General features: G+C 42.2%; 3 protein-coding genes across 4 annotated transcripts; 2 read left to right on the plus strand and 1 right to left on the minus strand.

The window, feature by feature from the left end:
• Window positions 1–4: 4 nt before the first annotated feature.
• Window positions 5–11,027, plus strand: LOC135495673 (WD repeat-containing protein 97-like). Of its 2 annotated transcripts, none has more exons than XM_064784511.1 (25): window positions 5–66; window positions 451–798; window positions 1,035–1,190; window positions 1,344–1,460; window positions 1,666–1,818; window positions 2,063–2,186; window positions 2,459–2,621; window positions 2,746–2,874; window positions 3,096–3,271; window positions 3,448–3,549; window positions 3,742–4,026; window positions 4,318–4,500; window positions 4,707–4,952; window positions 5,149–5,296; window positions 5,556–5,631; window positions 5,921–6,073; window positions 6,288–6,360; window positions 6,602–7,119; window positions 7,281–7,634; window positions 7,866–8,188; window positions 8,465–8,614; window positions 8,802–8,946; window positions 9,054–9,295; window positions 10,001–10,077; window positions 10,509–11,027. In XM_064784511.1, exons 2-25 carry the CDS (start codon window positions 547–549, stop codon window positions 10,757–10,759), a joined length of 4,596 nt encoding a protein of 1,531 aa, XP_064640581.1. In that variant the 5' UTR covers window positions 5–66; window positions 451–546; the 3' UTR covers window positions 10,760–11,027. The 2 variants fall into 2 exon arrangements, with proteins under 2 accessions (XP_064640581.1, XP_064640582.1); XM_064784512.1 differs by having other exon boundaries at window positions 14–140.
• A 206-nt stretch (window positions 11,028–11,233) lies between these two features.
• On the minus strand, window positions 11,234–12,609 carry LOC135495674 (exosome complex component RRP41-like). The gene is made up of 3 exons (XM_064784513.1): window positions 12,424–12,609; window positions 12,018–12,227; window positions 11,234–11,783 (listed from the first exon to the last, which is right to left on the minus strand). Exons 1-3 carry the CDS (start codon window positions 12,592–12,594, stop codon window positions 11,415–11,417), a joined length of 750 nt encoding a protein of 249 aa, XP_064640583.1. The 5' UTR covers window positions 12,595–12,609; the 3' UTR covers window positions 11,234–11,414.
• A 435-nt stretch (window positions 12,610–13,044) lies between these two features.
• Window positions 13,045–15,772, plus strand: LOC135496219 (UPF0711 protein C18orf21 homolog). Its single transcript, XM_064785405.1, has 7 exons — window positions 13,045–13,131; window positions 13,497–13,633; window positions 13,792–13,838; window positions 14,054–14,250; window positions 14,463–14,553; window positions 14,741–14,879; window positions 15,287–15,772. The coding sequence occupies exons 2-7, from the start codon at window positions 13,527–13,529 to the stop codon at window positions 15,624–15,626; spliced, it is 921 nt and encodes a 306-aa protein (XP_064641475.1). The 5' UTR covers window positions 13,045–13,131; window positions 13,497–13,526; the 3' UTR covers window positions 15,627–15,772.
• Window positions 15,773–16,129: the final 357 nt, after the last annotated feature.

The following is a 16,129-nucleotide window of genomic DNA, read 5'->3' on the forward strand; positions in this document are numbered from 1 at the left end:
ATGGAGATTTCAAACAACATGGCGGACTTAAAAAATTATTTTCAGAAAATGCGGAAATGATTCCCAGTAAATCCCTTTCCTTTTATCCTATTGGAAATTTATTGATGTTTTAGGACACATTGACTACCAAAGCAAATATTGTAATATCCTTGATATGAATCCGAATAACTGTTTACACATTATTTGATATTTCTTTGGTTTTCCCTTCTTCCCCTTGCATTGCCAGCACCTGCCCCGACTCAGTCAGTCACTGTACTGGCCACTGCCTGCATTATTGCATGCTTGTGCACCCATGCATTGTAATGACCCATGTGCAATGATTATTGGTGTGTATACATCAATGCGAATGACATACTGTGTCACAACTGACCTGTGGCTGTGTCCCTCTTTTAGGCTGACTCTGAGACTGAGTGTAGAGCTTCGTCACACGGATACAAATTCCATTTTCAGGATTCCATAGCCTGTTCATGATGTAATTTGAAAAAACAATTAAATACAAGCACAGTAGACTTCCTTCTTCTACGGTTCTACAAAAAAAACCCTAGAATGAGTAACCGAGTGGAAGAGTTGAGGCATGAACATGGCCTGCTTAATCGACCAAAGAAGCCACCGGAAATCGAAGGAGAAACCAGGCCAAGGTACTTCTGGAGGCTGTTGCGGAATTCAATTCAGAATACAGTGCAGAATGTGAAAGAAAGTGATGTGACAGATCTGACTGTTAGCCATGGGATACAGTACATCCGCAAGTTGAATCATGAGGACCCCATCTGTCAGGTTGTCTACAATTCCAAACGCAAAGTAAGTTTCTCATCCCTCGCACCTTTCAGCTCATCAATGATGCCTGAAATCTAAATGCTACTAGGGTCTCCATCTGGTTGGGAGATATGCCTTCTGCGGGTGTAGAATTAGAAAACACATAATAATATGATGGATGGAGGCCGAGTTGATTACACAAGTTCTAAGCTTTTTGTGGAGTTTATTTCTTCTACGCAACCAAAATGTGTGAATTTTCACCATTCTCCTATTCATTCCAGGAATACTTGTCTGTAGATTCCAACTACATTCGAGTTTTTCAGACGGATGGACGTAAAAAAGATATGATCATTCCTGACGAACCACTGGATTGTCTGATTTACGCCAGTCATGTCAATCTATTCATCTCTTGGCTTCACATGGACGATCAAATATATGTAAGTTGAGAATCTTGCGACTGCAGGACATTGTGAAACTGCAAACGCCTGAAAATAAGAGTGAAAATAAAGTAAGATTTAGCTTTGCAAGCCTGTTATGCTTCAATGAATTTTTTATGTTTTTGAAAAGTGTGATTGATTTGTTCATTTCAGCTCCTGTCAAATGACTATGAGATAATATCCGATTCTAGAGCTCCATCCAAGATTGAGTGCTGCGTTTACAATAAAAACTATGGCGAGCTTGTCTCTACCGGACCTGGAACATTCACGGTATGTCTTGGCTGACTCAGCCGAATCTCATACTTCTCATACTTCTACATGTTTGTCAAAACTTGAAAGACTTGGCATCAGACTCATTTGTAAAATCATGTGATAGCCTGATGCTTGCCATTCTGTGGTTTTCGAAACATCGTCTGATGTCAGAGTTTTGGTAACAACTTTAAATAAGTAATAAACTAATCGTTGTCTTTTCAAGGTTTGGGGATTCCGGTATGGCGCTCGTCATCTGATGCCAAGACTCTCCACAACAGAAGGCTTGTCTAGCAATGATCACTTTGAGATCCTTGTTCTTGAGGACACTGCTGGTCAGTTCCAGAAATGTTATGCTGTCGATGGCACAGGGGTCGCTGTAAGTATGAAGTGTCTTCCTGTGGTCTGAGATCTTCACAGTCCTTTGAAAAGAACACTGTCAACGGAGAAAGAAACTTTGTAAGCTGCTGTGGAACAAACCCACTGCATTTGCTGTTAGTTGAAGCTAGAGCACAAGTGGCCAACATGGCAGACACTGTACCTCATGCTCATTACCAGTAAGTGTTTGATATTCCCTTCCATTACATTACATTCAAAAACCTCATATTTGATTTCATATTTAGGTTTTCAGCACGCAAGAATGTCGGCTGCTGTCCTACCATCGTGACCTTCACACCCGACCGATTTCCGCAGCCATGTTTTTTAACCCCCTGAAATACCTCATCACTGGTGCTAAAGATGGATCCAGTAAGTTAAGGGAAGAGAAATTGATCAAATTCGATTTGATTTAAAGAGGAATTTTATGTCAAAAGCTTTGTCAATACTGTTGTCAATATTGTTGGGGTTAAACGTCCGGTTGCTCCAGAGCTTAGGCCTCGTCTAATCACACCAATCCAATGACCGCTGCTATTCTTAGAGTTGACGTCATTCTAGTGCTATTTGTGAAGTTTTCCAGTTCACTGTTAGATAAACATTACAGGTACGTGTATTCTAAATCATTTTCTGTTATTCTTTTCCAGTCAAGATTTGGGATGAGACGTTTCACTTGAAGCTTGTGTTTGTTGGCCACAGTCATAAGGTTTCAGCCCTCTCCGCCTATCCATATGGACCATACTTCATATCGGCGAGCTTCGACTTCACAATGAGGGTGTGGAGTTTAGAAACTTGTGATGAAATTGACAAGTAAGGCATTTTTCTCACAAATTTGTCCTTGAGCAATACACCTAACCCTTCATTGCTTCTCAATCATGGCTGACCTCACAAGAGACAGATAAATTGTACAAGTTATTCTTGATTATCATTTCAGGGTTGAGACCGATGAACCGATCCTAGACATTGGTACAGTGATCAGGAACGACAGCTTCTATACGTACTCCACGTATCATATGGAACTTTGGAAGATAAAACATCTTCATACAGAACACTCGTGCATCGGGTGAGTGCTGCAGGCAACATATGTCTATGAATACCGATGTAATTGTCTATTGGTAGCAAGAGACAATTGATTAGAGTTGAACATCAAATTTGATCCAAACTTCTGTAGCTTGTCTTTGCTGGCCAAGAAAGACGTGGTTTGATTAAGCTTACCAGAAAGGATATGTTGTATGTTTTATAAGTCGAAGAAAGTTAATCACATTATCTGAAAACACCTTTCAGTTTTAAAGTGATGGGCATCATGCACACAGACCATCCAGGATTCCCTGTTCGCACCGTTCTGTTGAACAATGACAGTAGCGTGAGAATTGTCGCACCTACGACTGGCGACATCTTGACGACGCTAATTATGCCACTACGGAGGAAACTTATTGATGCTGCATACGCAATAGAAGAAGGTGAGCTGGGACAGTTTTAGAAAAATCTTATGGCTACTTTTAATCAAACCGAGATGGAACAGTGAGCAGTCTTAGAGCCAATCTGATGACAACCTTAGAGGTAACCTACAACCTGAATTCCTTGTTTTTGGTGCCAAACTTGTCTCAAGTTAATGATGGTTTTCCTTCATTTCCAGACAAGCTGTTTGCCGTCTTTGCCAACGGAGACATTGTCAAGAGCGACACCACCACCAATCCATGTACCGTGCTGGCAGAGTGGCCTTGTAAGGACAAAAAGAGTAAGTTACTTGTTCATAAGGAATGATATTGAGTTGAAACCCGAGGAGCCTCATTATCAGAATAGCTGGGTTGGATGTATGTACTGAAGTCTTTCATGTGACAGAATGGTTTTAACCTTCACCCGGGCCCGCTGCATTTTAAACAGAACAGAATGTGATGATGTTTATCATGCTTTAAATATTTCATTCCAGAGGCCTGTAATTACCTTCTCGTCTATGAGTATGTCGTCCAAGCAAATGAGGGTGATTTCTGGGCGGGAATGAAGCGTGCCATTCAAACTCAGAGCGTCCAGACTGAAACTCAGGTCAAGAAAGCGAACAAAACGTTGCTTCTCGGGGGACGTAAAGATGGTTATATCTGTGTGTTTAACTGGGAGACAGGTGAGGTGGACTTTGAGACTGAGGCGCATGGCACGAAGGGCGTCCTCAGCATGGTGGCAAACTCAAAGTACGACCAGCTGATCTCGGCTGGAGCAGGTAAGAGCCTCGTATTATCATGTACAGTTCTAAGGGCTGGGTCTTCTGAAGCTGTGTCTTTTAGTTCGAGCTTAATGTGCATCAAAATCATCAAAGAATGTCATTGTATGTGGAAATAATGAATTGAGAGCTGGGTATTGACTTTGCTAAAATCAAATTGCCATATTGGGCGATTCATAATATTGTGTGCAAATGGATCACATGGAGGAAATGCACTCTGGTAAAGTAATACTAAAAATGAGAAAAAGTTGCAGGAATTTTGTTGGTCATCAATCTTTGATTCGTTTTCAGACAACATCATTAAGGTGTGGCGCCTGTACCCGTTCGCCCAGGAAGCCTTGGCGCCACTTCTCTCCTTCTTCTGCGCCCATACCCCTCTCCGCATGACTGTATTGAAGACAAACCTCTGCGTTGCATTTCAAGAGCATTCTACAGCTACGTATAACATTGTAGTGCACAACCTGGAAAATAAAAGTAAGTCAACTTTGTGCTTCTCCCTCCATGGCTTTCTTTGGCACACCCTATAGTTGTGGGTCGTGGTGCCTTAGCTTGAATGAATGCCAAGCAAATGCTCAGGGAAGGCTGTTGGTGTAAAATGAAAAGCTAAATGACCTGAAAATGCCCCTTTAACAAAAAGAATCTCATTTGAAATACACCAAAGGTTCTCTTTCTCTTACTAGATCGGTATGACCATTCCCCTGAGCATGACCACACTGACAGCATCACAGGACTCGCCTGCTGCCAGAGACTGAAGCTGTACGCCTCGTCAAGCGAAGACGGCACGGTCAAGATATGGAACGAGGCAAACAAAGTCATCAGGGTTCTCAAACTGAATGCCGTGCCTCATAGCTTGGGATTCTGCAGCCAGAAAGGTGACCTCTTGGTTGGGATCGGAAACCATTTGCATAAGATCCAGCATTACTCATGTAAGTACAAGGAAGGCTAGCAGCAGTATGAACAGCCTGAGTTTGTCTATGTGAAGGAAATTGGAAAGCAAGTCTTGGCATTATTCATGTTATTTGTGTGATATTCTGCTCTGGTTTGACCCCGCCCACATGTTCCTGACATATCACAAGCCCAACCCTCTCTCATATCATTATCACAGGTTCTTTCTTCTTCCAGTCTTACCCCAAGTGTACAGGTTCAGACTTGTCTGTATGAAGTTTAATCCTGTACTGATCGAGGAAGCCATTCCATTCAATGAGAAGCTATTGAACAATTTGAGTAGTGCTGATGCCAAGAGAATCAAGGGAGCCAAGAGCTCATTCAAGTAAGGAACTACATTGCTTTTGTCAGTATCATATGGATAGTTTTTGTCTTTTTGCTAACTGTGTTCAGGAGAGATGCATAGCTTGTCGCATTGGTGAAAGAAGATTTGAATCTGGGGAGACACAAGATGAGTGTCCTGCCATGCACATGCACCCCATACATGTAGCCTGTTCAAGTCCTGTTACTGGTCCTTCACGCACTTCTGTATGAAGGTTCTCTCTACCATATTGAAAGTGCAGTATATCGGATTCTCTCCACAGGTTCGACCACTACGGTGACATCTTGTCAGAGGATGAGCTAAATGCTGTCGAGCATGGCAAGAGAGAAAAAGACAGGGTGAGTGTGATTTTGAGGCGTTCTCAACTTACCTTTTTAGACTTGTAATCTAGAATGTCATTTGCCTTGACATGAATGTCAATTATCTACAAATGGTATGGATGCCTTCTTGGTGCTCATCGAGAGCTTTCCAGCGTTTGGTTGAGTCAGAAGCATCTCTCAGTTGTGAAGACATATTTAGTTGACAAGAATAAGATGCCAGTCTCTTGTTCAGTTGATAAACACCCTCACCAATGAATCATGGCCAATATATGGAACTTGTCTGCATTCGCTTTTTCTCAATTTTCAGATGTTTATGATGTTAGAACAACGTGACAGGGAGTTGGCCATGATCCGAGATGGGGAGCTCCAATCCAAGTATAAGCCACAGTCAACCAAGCAAACAAAGAAAGAAGCTTTCGATAAATACCTCAAGATATTCTATGATAGGCCGAAAGTTTCTGTAAGCAATTTCAGTCTTCCTCAACCTGTGCACGTAACTGCGGCAACATCAAAACTTAGCAATTCTCTCAGAAGTGAGTCCTATGGGGCATCACATTTTGTCTCGAAATTCAGTACATCCTTTTTATAAAGACAAAATCATGTTTTTTTTAAATCGTCAGTTGCACAAAATTTGTCAAGTAATTTTTCTAAACATTGAGAAAATCTTTTTCTAGCCAATCAAAGATGAGTATTTCTACGTTGGAGATGAGCTGCGAGATGCAATGGCGGGAGACAAGAGGAAGAAAGGTACTCACATTCATCTATATTTTGTGCAAGCAAGGTCCCCGTATCTGTCACTACTAGTAGTAGGATCAGTTTCCATAGTACATGTATTTAGCCTACATGAACAACCAGAAGCCCAGGGTGACCATGACTGGATTGCACGTTTTGGATTTCAAGGAGCAATCTTTCGGTCTTTTTTCGTAAGAAATCACCTGACTTACATCTCATGCATGTTAAACGTAGATATATTCTTGTTTTCTTATAGTCAAGGATGTTTACAAGAAGGAGCAGTTCACTGGGTTCTTCCCGCCGCCAGAGACGGCCAAGAAACAAGAGAAAAAACCAGATGAGCCTCTCAAGGCACAATACCCTCTCCGCCCCGATGGATTCATACCGAACTCCATCCTTGCACGGTTACTATGGCCACCTGAACAGAAAGCCGCCATCAATAAGGCGTACAGACCGCCGATGATGAACGACAAACAGATGGAGCAGATTAAGAAGATGCAGAAGAAGTCGGAACGCGCCATAACCAAACTGTCGCAGCGTGAGGGCACCAGAGGGAGCTCTGATATGCTCGAGTCGCGGACTCTGGTTCTTGATTATGGCGATACGGAGACATCGCTTAAGCTTCCTGAGGAGGAGGAGGAGGAGGAAGATGATGATACGGTACCAGAAGTGCATATTCGTGGAACGGGGAAGAAGGTTGAGAAAGCAGCGAAAGATCCTTCGTCGTATCTCCAGAAGTTGCAGACGGCGTTTGAGAAACCTGCAACACCTACGGTAAGCAATCATTGGCGCCTAAAATGACCTCATAGAGAAGACGAAAGACATTTCCGTGAGAAATGTTATGAGTCTGATGGCTACAATCGGAGCGTTAGAGCGTGAGAACTAAACGCTGGAGGAAATGATAACATGATGAAATCATATTCGTGTTCTTTCAGTCTGAGGATGAAGAAGAAAAACCGAGACCAAAGACGCCGTCTGAAGCCGGCATGGCTGCTCCAACTCCTACAACCAAGACCATTTCACCCGTCTCGGCACCGTCAAGTGCCCGCCCTAAGGCAGCACGACCCCCTCCACAGAGAAAACCCATCCAGAAACTGATCGCAAAGACGCCACCTAAGACTGCGGACACGATACCTCAGCCACCGTCACCTGTAAGGGTACGGTCGCGATCATCATTCCGATCACCACCGCGGACGCCTACCCCACCACCCACACCGCTGCCTGAGTTTATCTCGCAGTTCAAGGGAGTGGAGTGGTTCGAGAAATACTTCCCCAACTGCAATGAGAAGGTAGGTAGCGAGCAATGTTGCAATTTTTGGTTACAGAGTGATTTGCTTCAAGTTCCTGGTTTGAATCTAAAATTCCATCTACTTTTCTCACAGGATGCCTCATTGATTTGGAGGTTTGTTCAAGTATTTCTCAGTGATTCAAAGTCTAGGCCCATGAATTCCTACTACAAAGCAGTCTAAATATTTGTCAACAATATCATCATGAGAACCTACACGATTTTCCTGTTGCAGACATTCCCAAAACCGTGGTCAATGTCAGCATTTGTCACTATGCTCATCCGAGTTGTCAAGATCTCTGAATACGAACACAAAGTCCCCATCACCAATGCCCTGTTGATGCTGCACCACCAGGAAGGTATCCCGAACAATGATGCCGTTGCAAAGTCCATCCTCGGTTTGCTGAACAATCGTGTAAAGGCACCGAGCTGCCTCGACGAGATGGAGAGGGAGTTTATCCGGGCGGCACTGAAGCTACTGGTCGCCATGCAAGCGATGGAGAAGGAACTGTTCATGGAGTTGATGATGCAGTATCTGGATGGAGACAAGGATGTCAGGTGAGGAAAAGTCAGGTTGCCAATTGTGTTTGGCAAGCTGTTACTCTGGCCAGAGCCAGTACATTTAGGTTGTTGTCCAATCTCTGGGGATTATCTGAGCCTGCCGTATGGTTCTCATGACTCATGGACGATCTCTGCCAGCTTGTTTCAAATTAAGTCGTGGACAGGGAGAAGAAAGTAGGGTCCGGCATCTTGCAGAAGGACACTCAAGATTAATGAATGGGAATGCTTCCTTACAAAATTGGCTTGTTTTAATCTGTATTGTGCCTTTTTCAGAGCGGATGTTCAAGAGATCTTCCACCGCTTCGGCATCCATGATCCACATCACTATTTCTTCCGTGAGTTAGATTCGTGGGACGTTTGGAATCTGGAGGAGACACATCGCAAAGAACAGCTGGCAAAGATCTGTGAGGAATGGCTTGATAAGTGAGTAACCCTTTCCTTCTCCTCAATATACTTCATGATTGACTCAAACTTCGGCTTGATCCTGGCATAATTGCTACCATCGTGAAATGATTAAAATTACAGAACTCTTTGTTATTTGTCCATTTTCCAAACTGAATAGTGCAGTCTTTGGGTATCGTCATTACATTTCCTCCATTTCTTTCCCCAGATGGCACACATCATTCAAGATCCACCTCACCGATACAATCGAAAGGTTAAAGAAGGGTCAGGGAGTCCACGGGAAGGTGTCCAAGTCACCGTCACAGTCCATCAGCCCAGCGAAGAGTGGCAGGAGTATTCTAAAGGCAACACCGGTAGGTCAGGAGTTTGGTCGCAGATCTCTTCAATGATCAAGGAGCACAAACTCAATCCCTGTCCTTGCCAACAGTTAGCATTTTACTCTGCCTTTTTCCATTTCCAGGACTATTCTCCAGACCCATTGAAACCCCACAGCAGTGCTTCAAAATCTGTAACTGTGACCTTCGATCAACCACCTGATCAAGCCACCATCGACAATGCCACCTACTTGGAGGCGATTAATTACTTTGTCGAGATGGAGCTGGAGAGAGAACTGGATAAGATGCGGCATGGACGGGATAGAAAACCTACAGCTGATGACGGCGCGACGAAAAATACTGTCCTGGTCTTCCCGAAACTTCCAAGGTTAGTAATCTGTTTTGCCCAGATTTCCTGTATAAGACGTAAATTACGATTTTTTTTAAGTGTTGAAATTATCCATATTAAAGTAGCCTAATTGAAAAGCTCAAATGAGATATCAAATGATTTTTCCACTTTCCTAAGATAAAAACTCTATTAAACTGTGATGAAATGTCTTAACATGCAACACACTCAGGAGGAAAAAGAGTAAATCATCATTCTCTGTCCGTCACAATCCATCAGAGCATGTCACTGCTTGTGCAGAGTCCTGCAGGACACACAGACGTTCACCTAAACACCGCATGCCATTCTCTTTCACCATTTAATGTACGTTGTTTCACAAAGACTCAATCGTCTACTACTAATTTTTCACGTTTCCATTGACCTCAATTTTCACTTCCAACACTTGTACAAGATATTTGAAAATCATCACGTCAATCAAAAGATTCACTTATATTGCAAGTCACATTTGGACTTCGGTGCTAAAATAATTCAAATGTACATGTAGACTTCTAAGAAAAGGGTATAGTCTACATTTGGGAATATGTGTTGAAAACAAACTTCATTATTGCTGTTAACAAAGTTCATCACTCATCTTAAACTTTCTGCCGATATTGATTGATTCTAGGTCTCATGGAAGATTGTTATCACGAGGTGATGAGACGGTGGAACTTATGTGCAAAGATTCTAAATAAATCGTTTGTTTTTCAGTAAACAGTGTCTTGTTCGGCTTGGGGAGACTCACACAAGTCAATGTCGTCCACACAGAGAAACTAACCTACATGTTGGTAAGTTGCTTGTACTGCTGGGAAAAGTAGCTTATACACGTGAACAATTGTGTTGTTAGGGGCTGCTGGTGACAGCCAGCAATGGGGAAGATAGAAATTTTCTTTATAAGTTTTTGTCAAGACCTATTTATATGACCATTTGTTGGAGACTTTCTCAAAACAACCTTAGGCCTAAAACACCAACGTGATAGACCTCTGTCAAGTGTGGCATTTGTGTGGCAGGCCTGTGTATTCTCGACTCACTGGCTGAATGGAATGACCATACAATAGCATCCTTCGTCCATTTATCAGTGATCTCTCAAACACAGGATCAGGATGTCCTGTCATCAATGGACAAAACGTCTTAATGTAGAGTCCTGTTTAAGACTCCACATACCGAACCTTTGACTCTCCGATCTCCCAGCTGACAATGATAATCCATCTCCTTCCAGATTATCGCCATCAAGCGATGACATCACGTGGCCTCCCACCGATGCCTGGCAGCCTCCATGGCTTCGCTCCAGCAATGACCCTACCGATGAAAACCGTAAACATGAATCCGTTCCCGAGCGAGATCGACTTGATTTACGAAAGAATCAAGGCGAACCAACCGTTACTCATCAGTCTGAAGATTGCGCCGAAGTATTTCATTCCGGCCCATTCGGTGGTGCCACCTATGCACATGGCACAAGAACAATATTAGCGATAATTCAAACAATTTTAGGATCTCAAGGGACATTTTGACGTGTGTTTATTAGTAAACATGACATCTGGTAGAACATTTTTATTAGTCGATTGGGTTGATATTTTGAGGTTGTGCCTTCAATGGTGAAATTCGGTACCGATTATGAAAAAATTCCGTCCATGTTGTTTTGGAAGTGAGCATCATATTTATATTGTTTCACTGTGATATGAGAGTATGTGTATATCTATGTACATTCATGTAAATAAGGTTGAGCTTTTTTGGTAAATATATCAAATATTGAAAAGGAATTTGATAATTTTTTAAACTTTGGTCTCTGGAAACTAAGATTGTGTTGCAAATCTGCTCCAGGTTTTGCCTGCATTAGGCCAACAGAACGGATTATGAAACAGTCCCTATTGGTCTAAGGAATACTGAATTTGAAAGAATGAACAAAAAATCTGATATTTCAAAAGATTCAAAATTTAATGTGACATCTCATTGATATTAAGACATGAAGTATTAGACTGTCACTACCAGACTACCTAATACTGTATTTCACAATCATTCGGTCCTTGAAAGCGTAAAAAATGAATTCCTTAAGACAAGACCTTCTGTAAATGCACGATTGGACAGTGTTTGCATTAGTGTTTGAAGTTTGTGTGGTGTAACTTCCTCATTTACTCTCAATGCCAAGGGCACTAGCCCTCTCAGTCACATGTTCCCTGACCACACCGTCCAACACAGTATACACATCCCTGCAACCTTTCATCGCCAAGTCCAGAACTTTACTCAAATTATCCTCATGTATCCGACCGTTCATTTCCAAAAATACAATCTGATCCGATTTTGGCAATGTTGTGACGACGATCTCTGGTCCTCCTGATGATTCTTCTAGGTAGTTAATGTCTACTAATTGTGTATCTCTGATGTAACTAGCTGAACAGGCACACACATAGTCTTTGAGAGCAACACCGGCATCTATTAGGGCGAGTGTGGCAGCGTTGACACTGGCACAATAATTTCCACCATCAGACTGAAGAACCTGGAATTAAAATATGAATGTTGAAATATTATAGTCCCAGACATTTCAAAACTGTACAATCTGTTTGAATTTACAGTGGGAATGATCAATGTTGTCTGCTTTTGTGCCCAAGAGAAGCTTATTGGTCATAAATTGTACAGTAATCTTAAAAACTTCCAGCACACAACTTTGATTTGGCATTTCGAGATAGTGACCTCAATATCAGTCATTCATGAAAACTATCCTATCTCTTACCTCAACATAGATATCAATCTGAGACCTTGGATAAAGGTTGATCATGACAGCTGCCTCAAATGTCTGCTTCAGATGCATTGTCATCTCTTGAGATTTGCGATCGCCCCTCGGACGGCGCTTCCTTTCGCTTGTGCTGAATGTCGCCATACTGTACTGACAGTTGATCAGGACTTTGTCATGTTGCAGTTTGGATCGCATGCTCCCTCTAACCTGATAATGAAGATAAAATGTCATGGATGAGTGATTATGATGATGTATCCCGCACCGACTAGTGACATAACGACTGCCACTCCGCGGCAAGAGATGCTCATCTGGAAGAGGCGAACTGAAAACGAAGGAACTGCTTCATCTTGGCGGAATATTTTACAGTGATGGCATCCCATATAACTTGCCAAGGTTCGTTTACCTCATGTGGGCCATAAACTGCAGCAAGGATCTTGGTATTTCCTTGTTCGACATAGGCAGACCCATCAGCTTGAGTAAACACACCCATCCGACATTCTATTTTTCGCAGTTCATGAGGTTTTCTACCGTCAATTCGAAAGCCTTGGTCCGAAAGCAACTCAAGACCTGCCATATTGAAAAATGTACAGAAAATGTATGGGGATGCAGAAAAGAGAGATTTAGATTAGCCTACAGCTGGATCGTCGGCACATCCAAATCCCTATACACATCCATATCATTGATATTTTTCAATTCAATGAATACATTTTAGAGAAATCATGGGAGTCTGATTGCTCAAAACTTCTCAAAAGCGTGTAGTTTCAATTTATTTCTATTCGGTTTGCCGTCCTTTTAGGAATTCCGGGGTAAATGTTTGTATTTTAGTGACTACTCTTATTTAGTCGTCGATATTATACTTCTATACGTTAAGAAAGAATTTCGATATATGAACTATTTCCTTGTTGAATTGGTCAAAATGAGTTGATAATATATTATTATTTCTGTTTGTTTGTTGCTAAATTTGATGAAATCAGTAAATTTCCAAAACCTTTACCGAGCGCTTCCAAATGCTGGCCAACTTCTCTCGTATGGAGCGCCACACGCACGTGGTTTGGAATTTTGTAGCTAAATTCATTATTTTCCCGTCAAAAACTCTTCATACGAGATAAAGGTATAACTACAGAAGGAACTGATATATTTGTCTTCGTTTCCTAGTGGCAGATTAGCCTCCAAATGCCACGAAAAGTACGAGTTTCTGGAACTGTGGGTGTTTATTAGTAATAGTGTTTGTTAGTAGGTGGCGCTGCGTGTTTATAAGCATTGCCATGTGCTTCCATGCCACGCCCAACACAAGCAAAGCCTCTATCATAAATGGTTACTTTTTATCGGATCTGTGTCATGGTGGTCCTGCGCCATGACGCAATTATAGTACGCACGAGCAAGATGTAGCTCTGGCCAGTCTGGCTCAGGGCACCACTGCCAGTCTCGCTCTAGAAAGTGGAATGAAATAATGACCTTAATTGATTTCGCTTTCAGAATTGATAGCCAAGTGACTTGTTCAGCAGAATGAATCAAGAAGAAACTAGGAGGTTTCATGGCAGAAATGTCCAACACTTGAGTCGGATGGCCAGTTATTATTCACATATGAGTCCCGCTGTTTCACGATTTTTCATGTAAGTTGGCATATTCCTATCGTATTGGTCTTGGTGCTGACCATTTAAATCTACTGATCCAGTCATCAATGCAATTGTATCTTAGCTTTCAAATATGTACTCCATTCAATCGCTTTCAAAAGAGGATTCACGTCATTCAAGAAGTGCTTTTATTACAGGTCAAGTGCTAATGAAATTGTGCAGAAGAAGAGTGCCCCATCGAGTGGTAAGCATCCTAGGACCCTATGTTCATCCTCCATGCGCATGACTGGAACTCTATTTATTGATGACATTGTTCCGTCCCTGCTTGCATTGGCCGCCATTACCTCTGATTGGCCTCAACTAGACCATTTCATTATCATAAGACTTTTAAGGTCTCTAACCAAGCAAAAGTTGCGGACATGGTTTAAATAATACATTAATAATAACCCATCTTTGCAGATTCAGGTACCAGCTTCTGTCCTCATTGTGGCAGCATTTATGATGCTGAGAATCACACAGTGAGGATTTTACCGAAGATGAAGCAGACCAAGACTGTCAAACGCCTGTTGAAGAAACAGAAGTTGGGCGGCCAGTTTGCATTGGATTCGAACGAGAGACATCTCCTTGATGATTATGCCAGCAGCAGGTCACAGATAGTAAGAATCGTTCCTTCTTTCCAATAAAGGGTCTTGTCAGTATGTTTTGACCAGCCCACTAAGTGTTTTCCTGTGTTGACAGGAGGGTTGAAATATCTTACAACTTACTGAGGCTCTCCTTTCCTATTAGACTGAATTGGTTATGTGATGGATCAATATGTCCTTAATTTACTATACAAAGCCCTGACCTCCTTGGTACCTATCTTTTCCAGTCAATAACCTGCAAGATCTGCCATCAACGCCATCTTGTCGAGTGTCTTAAGAGACCACCAAAGCCTGTAATTGAGGAGGCAACACCAGAAGGTAAAGTCCTCTTCCTCTGTTTCTACGAGACATGGATCTTCAAAGTTTCCAACTAAATCACTTCTTGCATGAAAAATTTGGAAAATGGAGCCGTGTATGCTCTGTCTGCAGTGTGTTAGTTTTTCTTCAGGGCGAGTTATCGTCATTGGCTTTTTCAGTTTGTCAACATTATCTTCATTCCTTCCAGTCAAGAAAAAAAAGAAGAAGAAAAGGAAGAAGGATGTGACTTGCGGTATAATCATCTCGACACCAAAGTCCCAACCAGGCAGTGAAACATCTTCACCCAGTCTGTTGTACAGTTCTTTTGCCAAAACTCCTACCTCAGAGTAAGTACTCGAAAAAATATTGTATCCCGCTTGTAACATTTAGAATCCAGGCATGAGTGAGTTCTGTCCATTCTTCTTCTTCTTCTTCTTCTTCTTCAGCGTTCAACCTGCCTAAGTAAAACTATAACCTCAGTCCTGTGGCGGAGATGAAGCGGCTTGACGCCCGAAGGTCCGGCTGTGTTCCCCACAGCTTTTCTTCAACCATCGTATCTTTAGGCCAGAATCTATCTCGTAAATCCTGTCCATTGATTTCACGGTTTTATGCCATTATCATTCGGACACATTTTCAATTGAAACATTTCATTTCAGTCTAAGAGTACTTCTGGGTTAATACAGGTGTAATATATCCATTGCCTGCATACCAGTGCTGATACTCCTAGTAATTCGTGGCCCTTTTCTCAATTCAGCGCCTTCACATCCCAGCCAAGATGTTCAAAGCCAACACCTACAGCAGCAAGGGAAAAACCTAGTCAGAAAGACATACCAGTTCTATTACAACTGGGACCCAGCTCAGTGGCTGCTAGAACACCGGGAGGCAGAGACAGGACATCTGTGACACCAAAATCTGGCTTTACTAAGCCGTCGCCATCATCTGTAGCTAGAACAACTCCAGGTCAACATTTAGTCTCATCTGGGAAGAAAAAGACAAAGATGAAGCATACTCAGCTGCAGCATATTCTTAACCAGGAGAAGAAGAAGAACGCTTCGTCTTCGTCATCTCTCCATAACTTCCTGTCTAGCTTGTGATGAGAAGTCTTCACCTCTCCAGAACTTCTTGTTTAGATTGTGATGTGAAGACTTGATCTCTCCATGATATCTCGTCTCTATTTATACCGTACATGTAATTGAGTTATGAATACTTGTACCTTGTATGAATCAATATATATTTGTAATAAAGGGTATTTATGCATCTGAAAGTGTTGTCCTCTGTCTTCTGATGATTAAGACCTGATGGCATACACTATATACATGTAACTAATTAGTTGTGACTAGTTGATGTCGCTGGTTGAAACAATCTGCATCTGAGATGGTCAGAAAACAGGCTACAGTCGGGTGATGTTCCTGGTTGTGACAGAAAGCAGGCTACAACCAGTGGGTTTCCCTGATTGAGACGGTCAACAGCCAGTTGATGTCCATGGTTGTGACAGAGAAGAGGCTCTACCACTTAACGTCCCTGGCTGTGACAGAAAGCAGGCCACAATCAGTGGGTTTCCCTGATTGAGACGGGCTACACTCAGTTGATGCCCATG

The sequence above is a fragment of the Lineus longissimus genome, chromosome 11 (genome assembly GCF_910592395.1).
Source record: "Lineus longissimus chromosome 11, tnLinLong1.2, whole genome shotgun sequence".
In the NCBI taxonomy this organism is placed as follows: Eukaryota; Metazoa; Nemertea; class Pilidiophora; order Heteronemertea; family Lineidae; genus Lineus; species Lineus longissimus.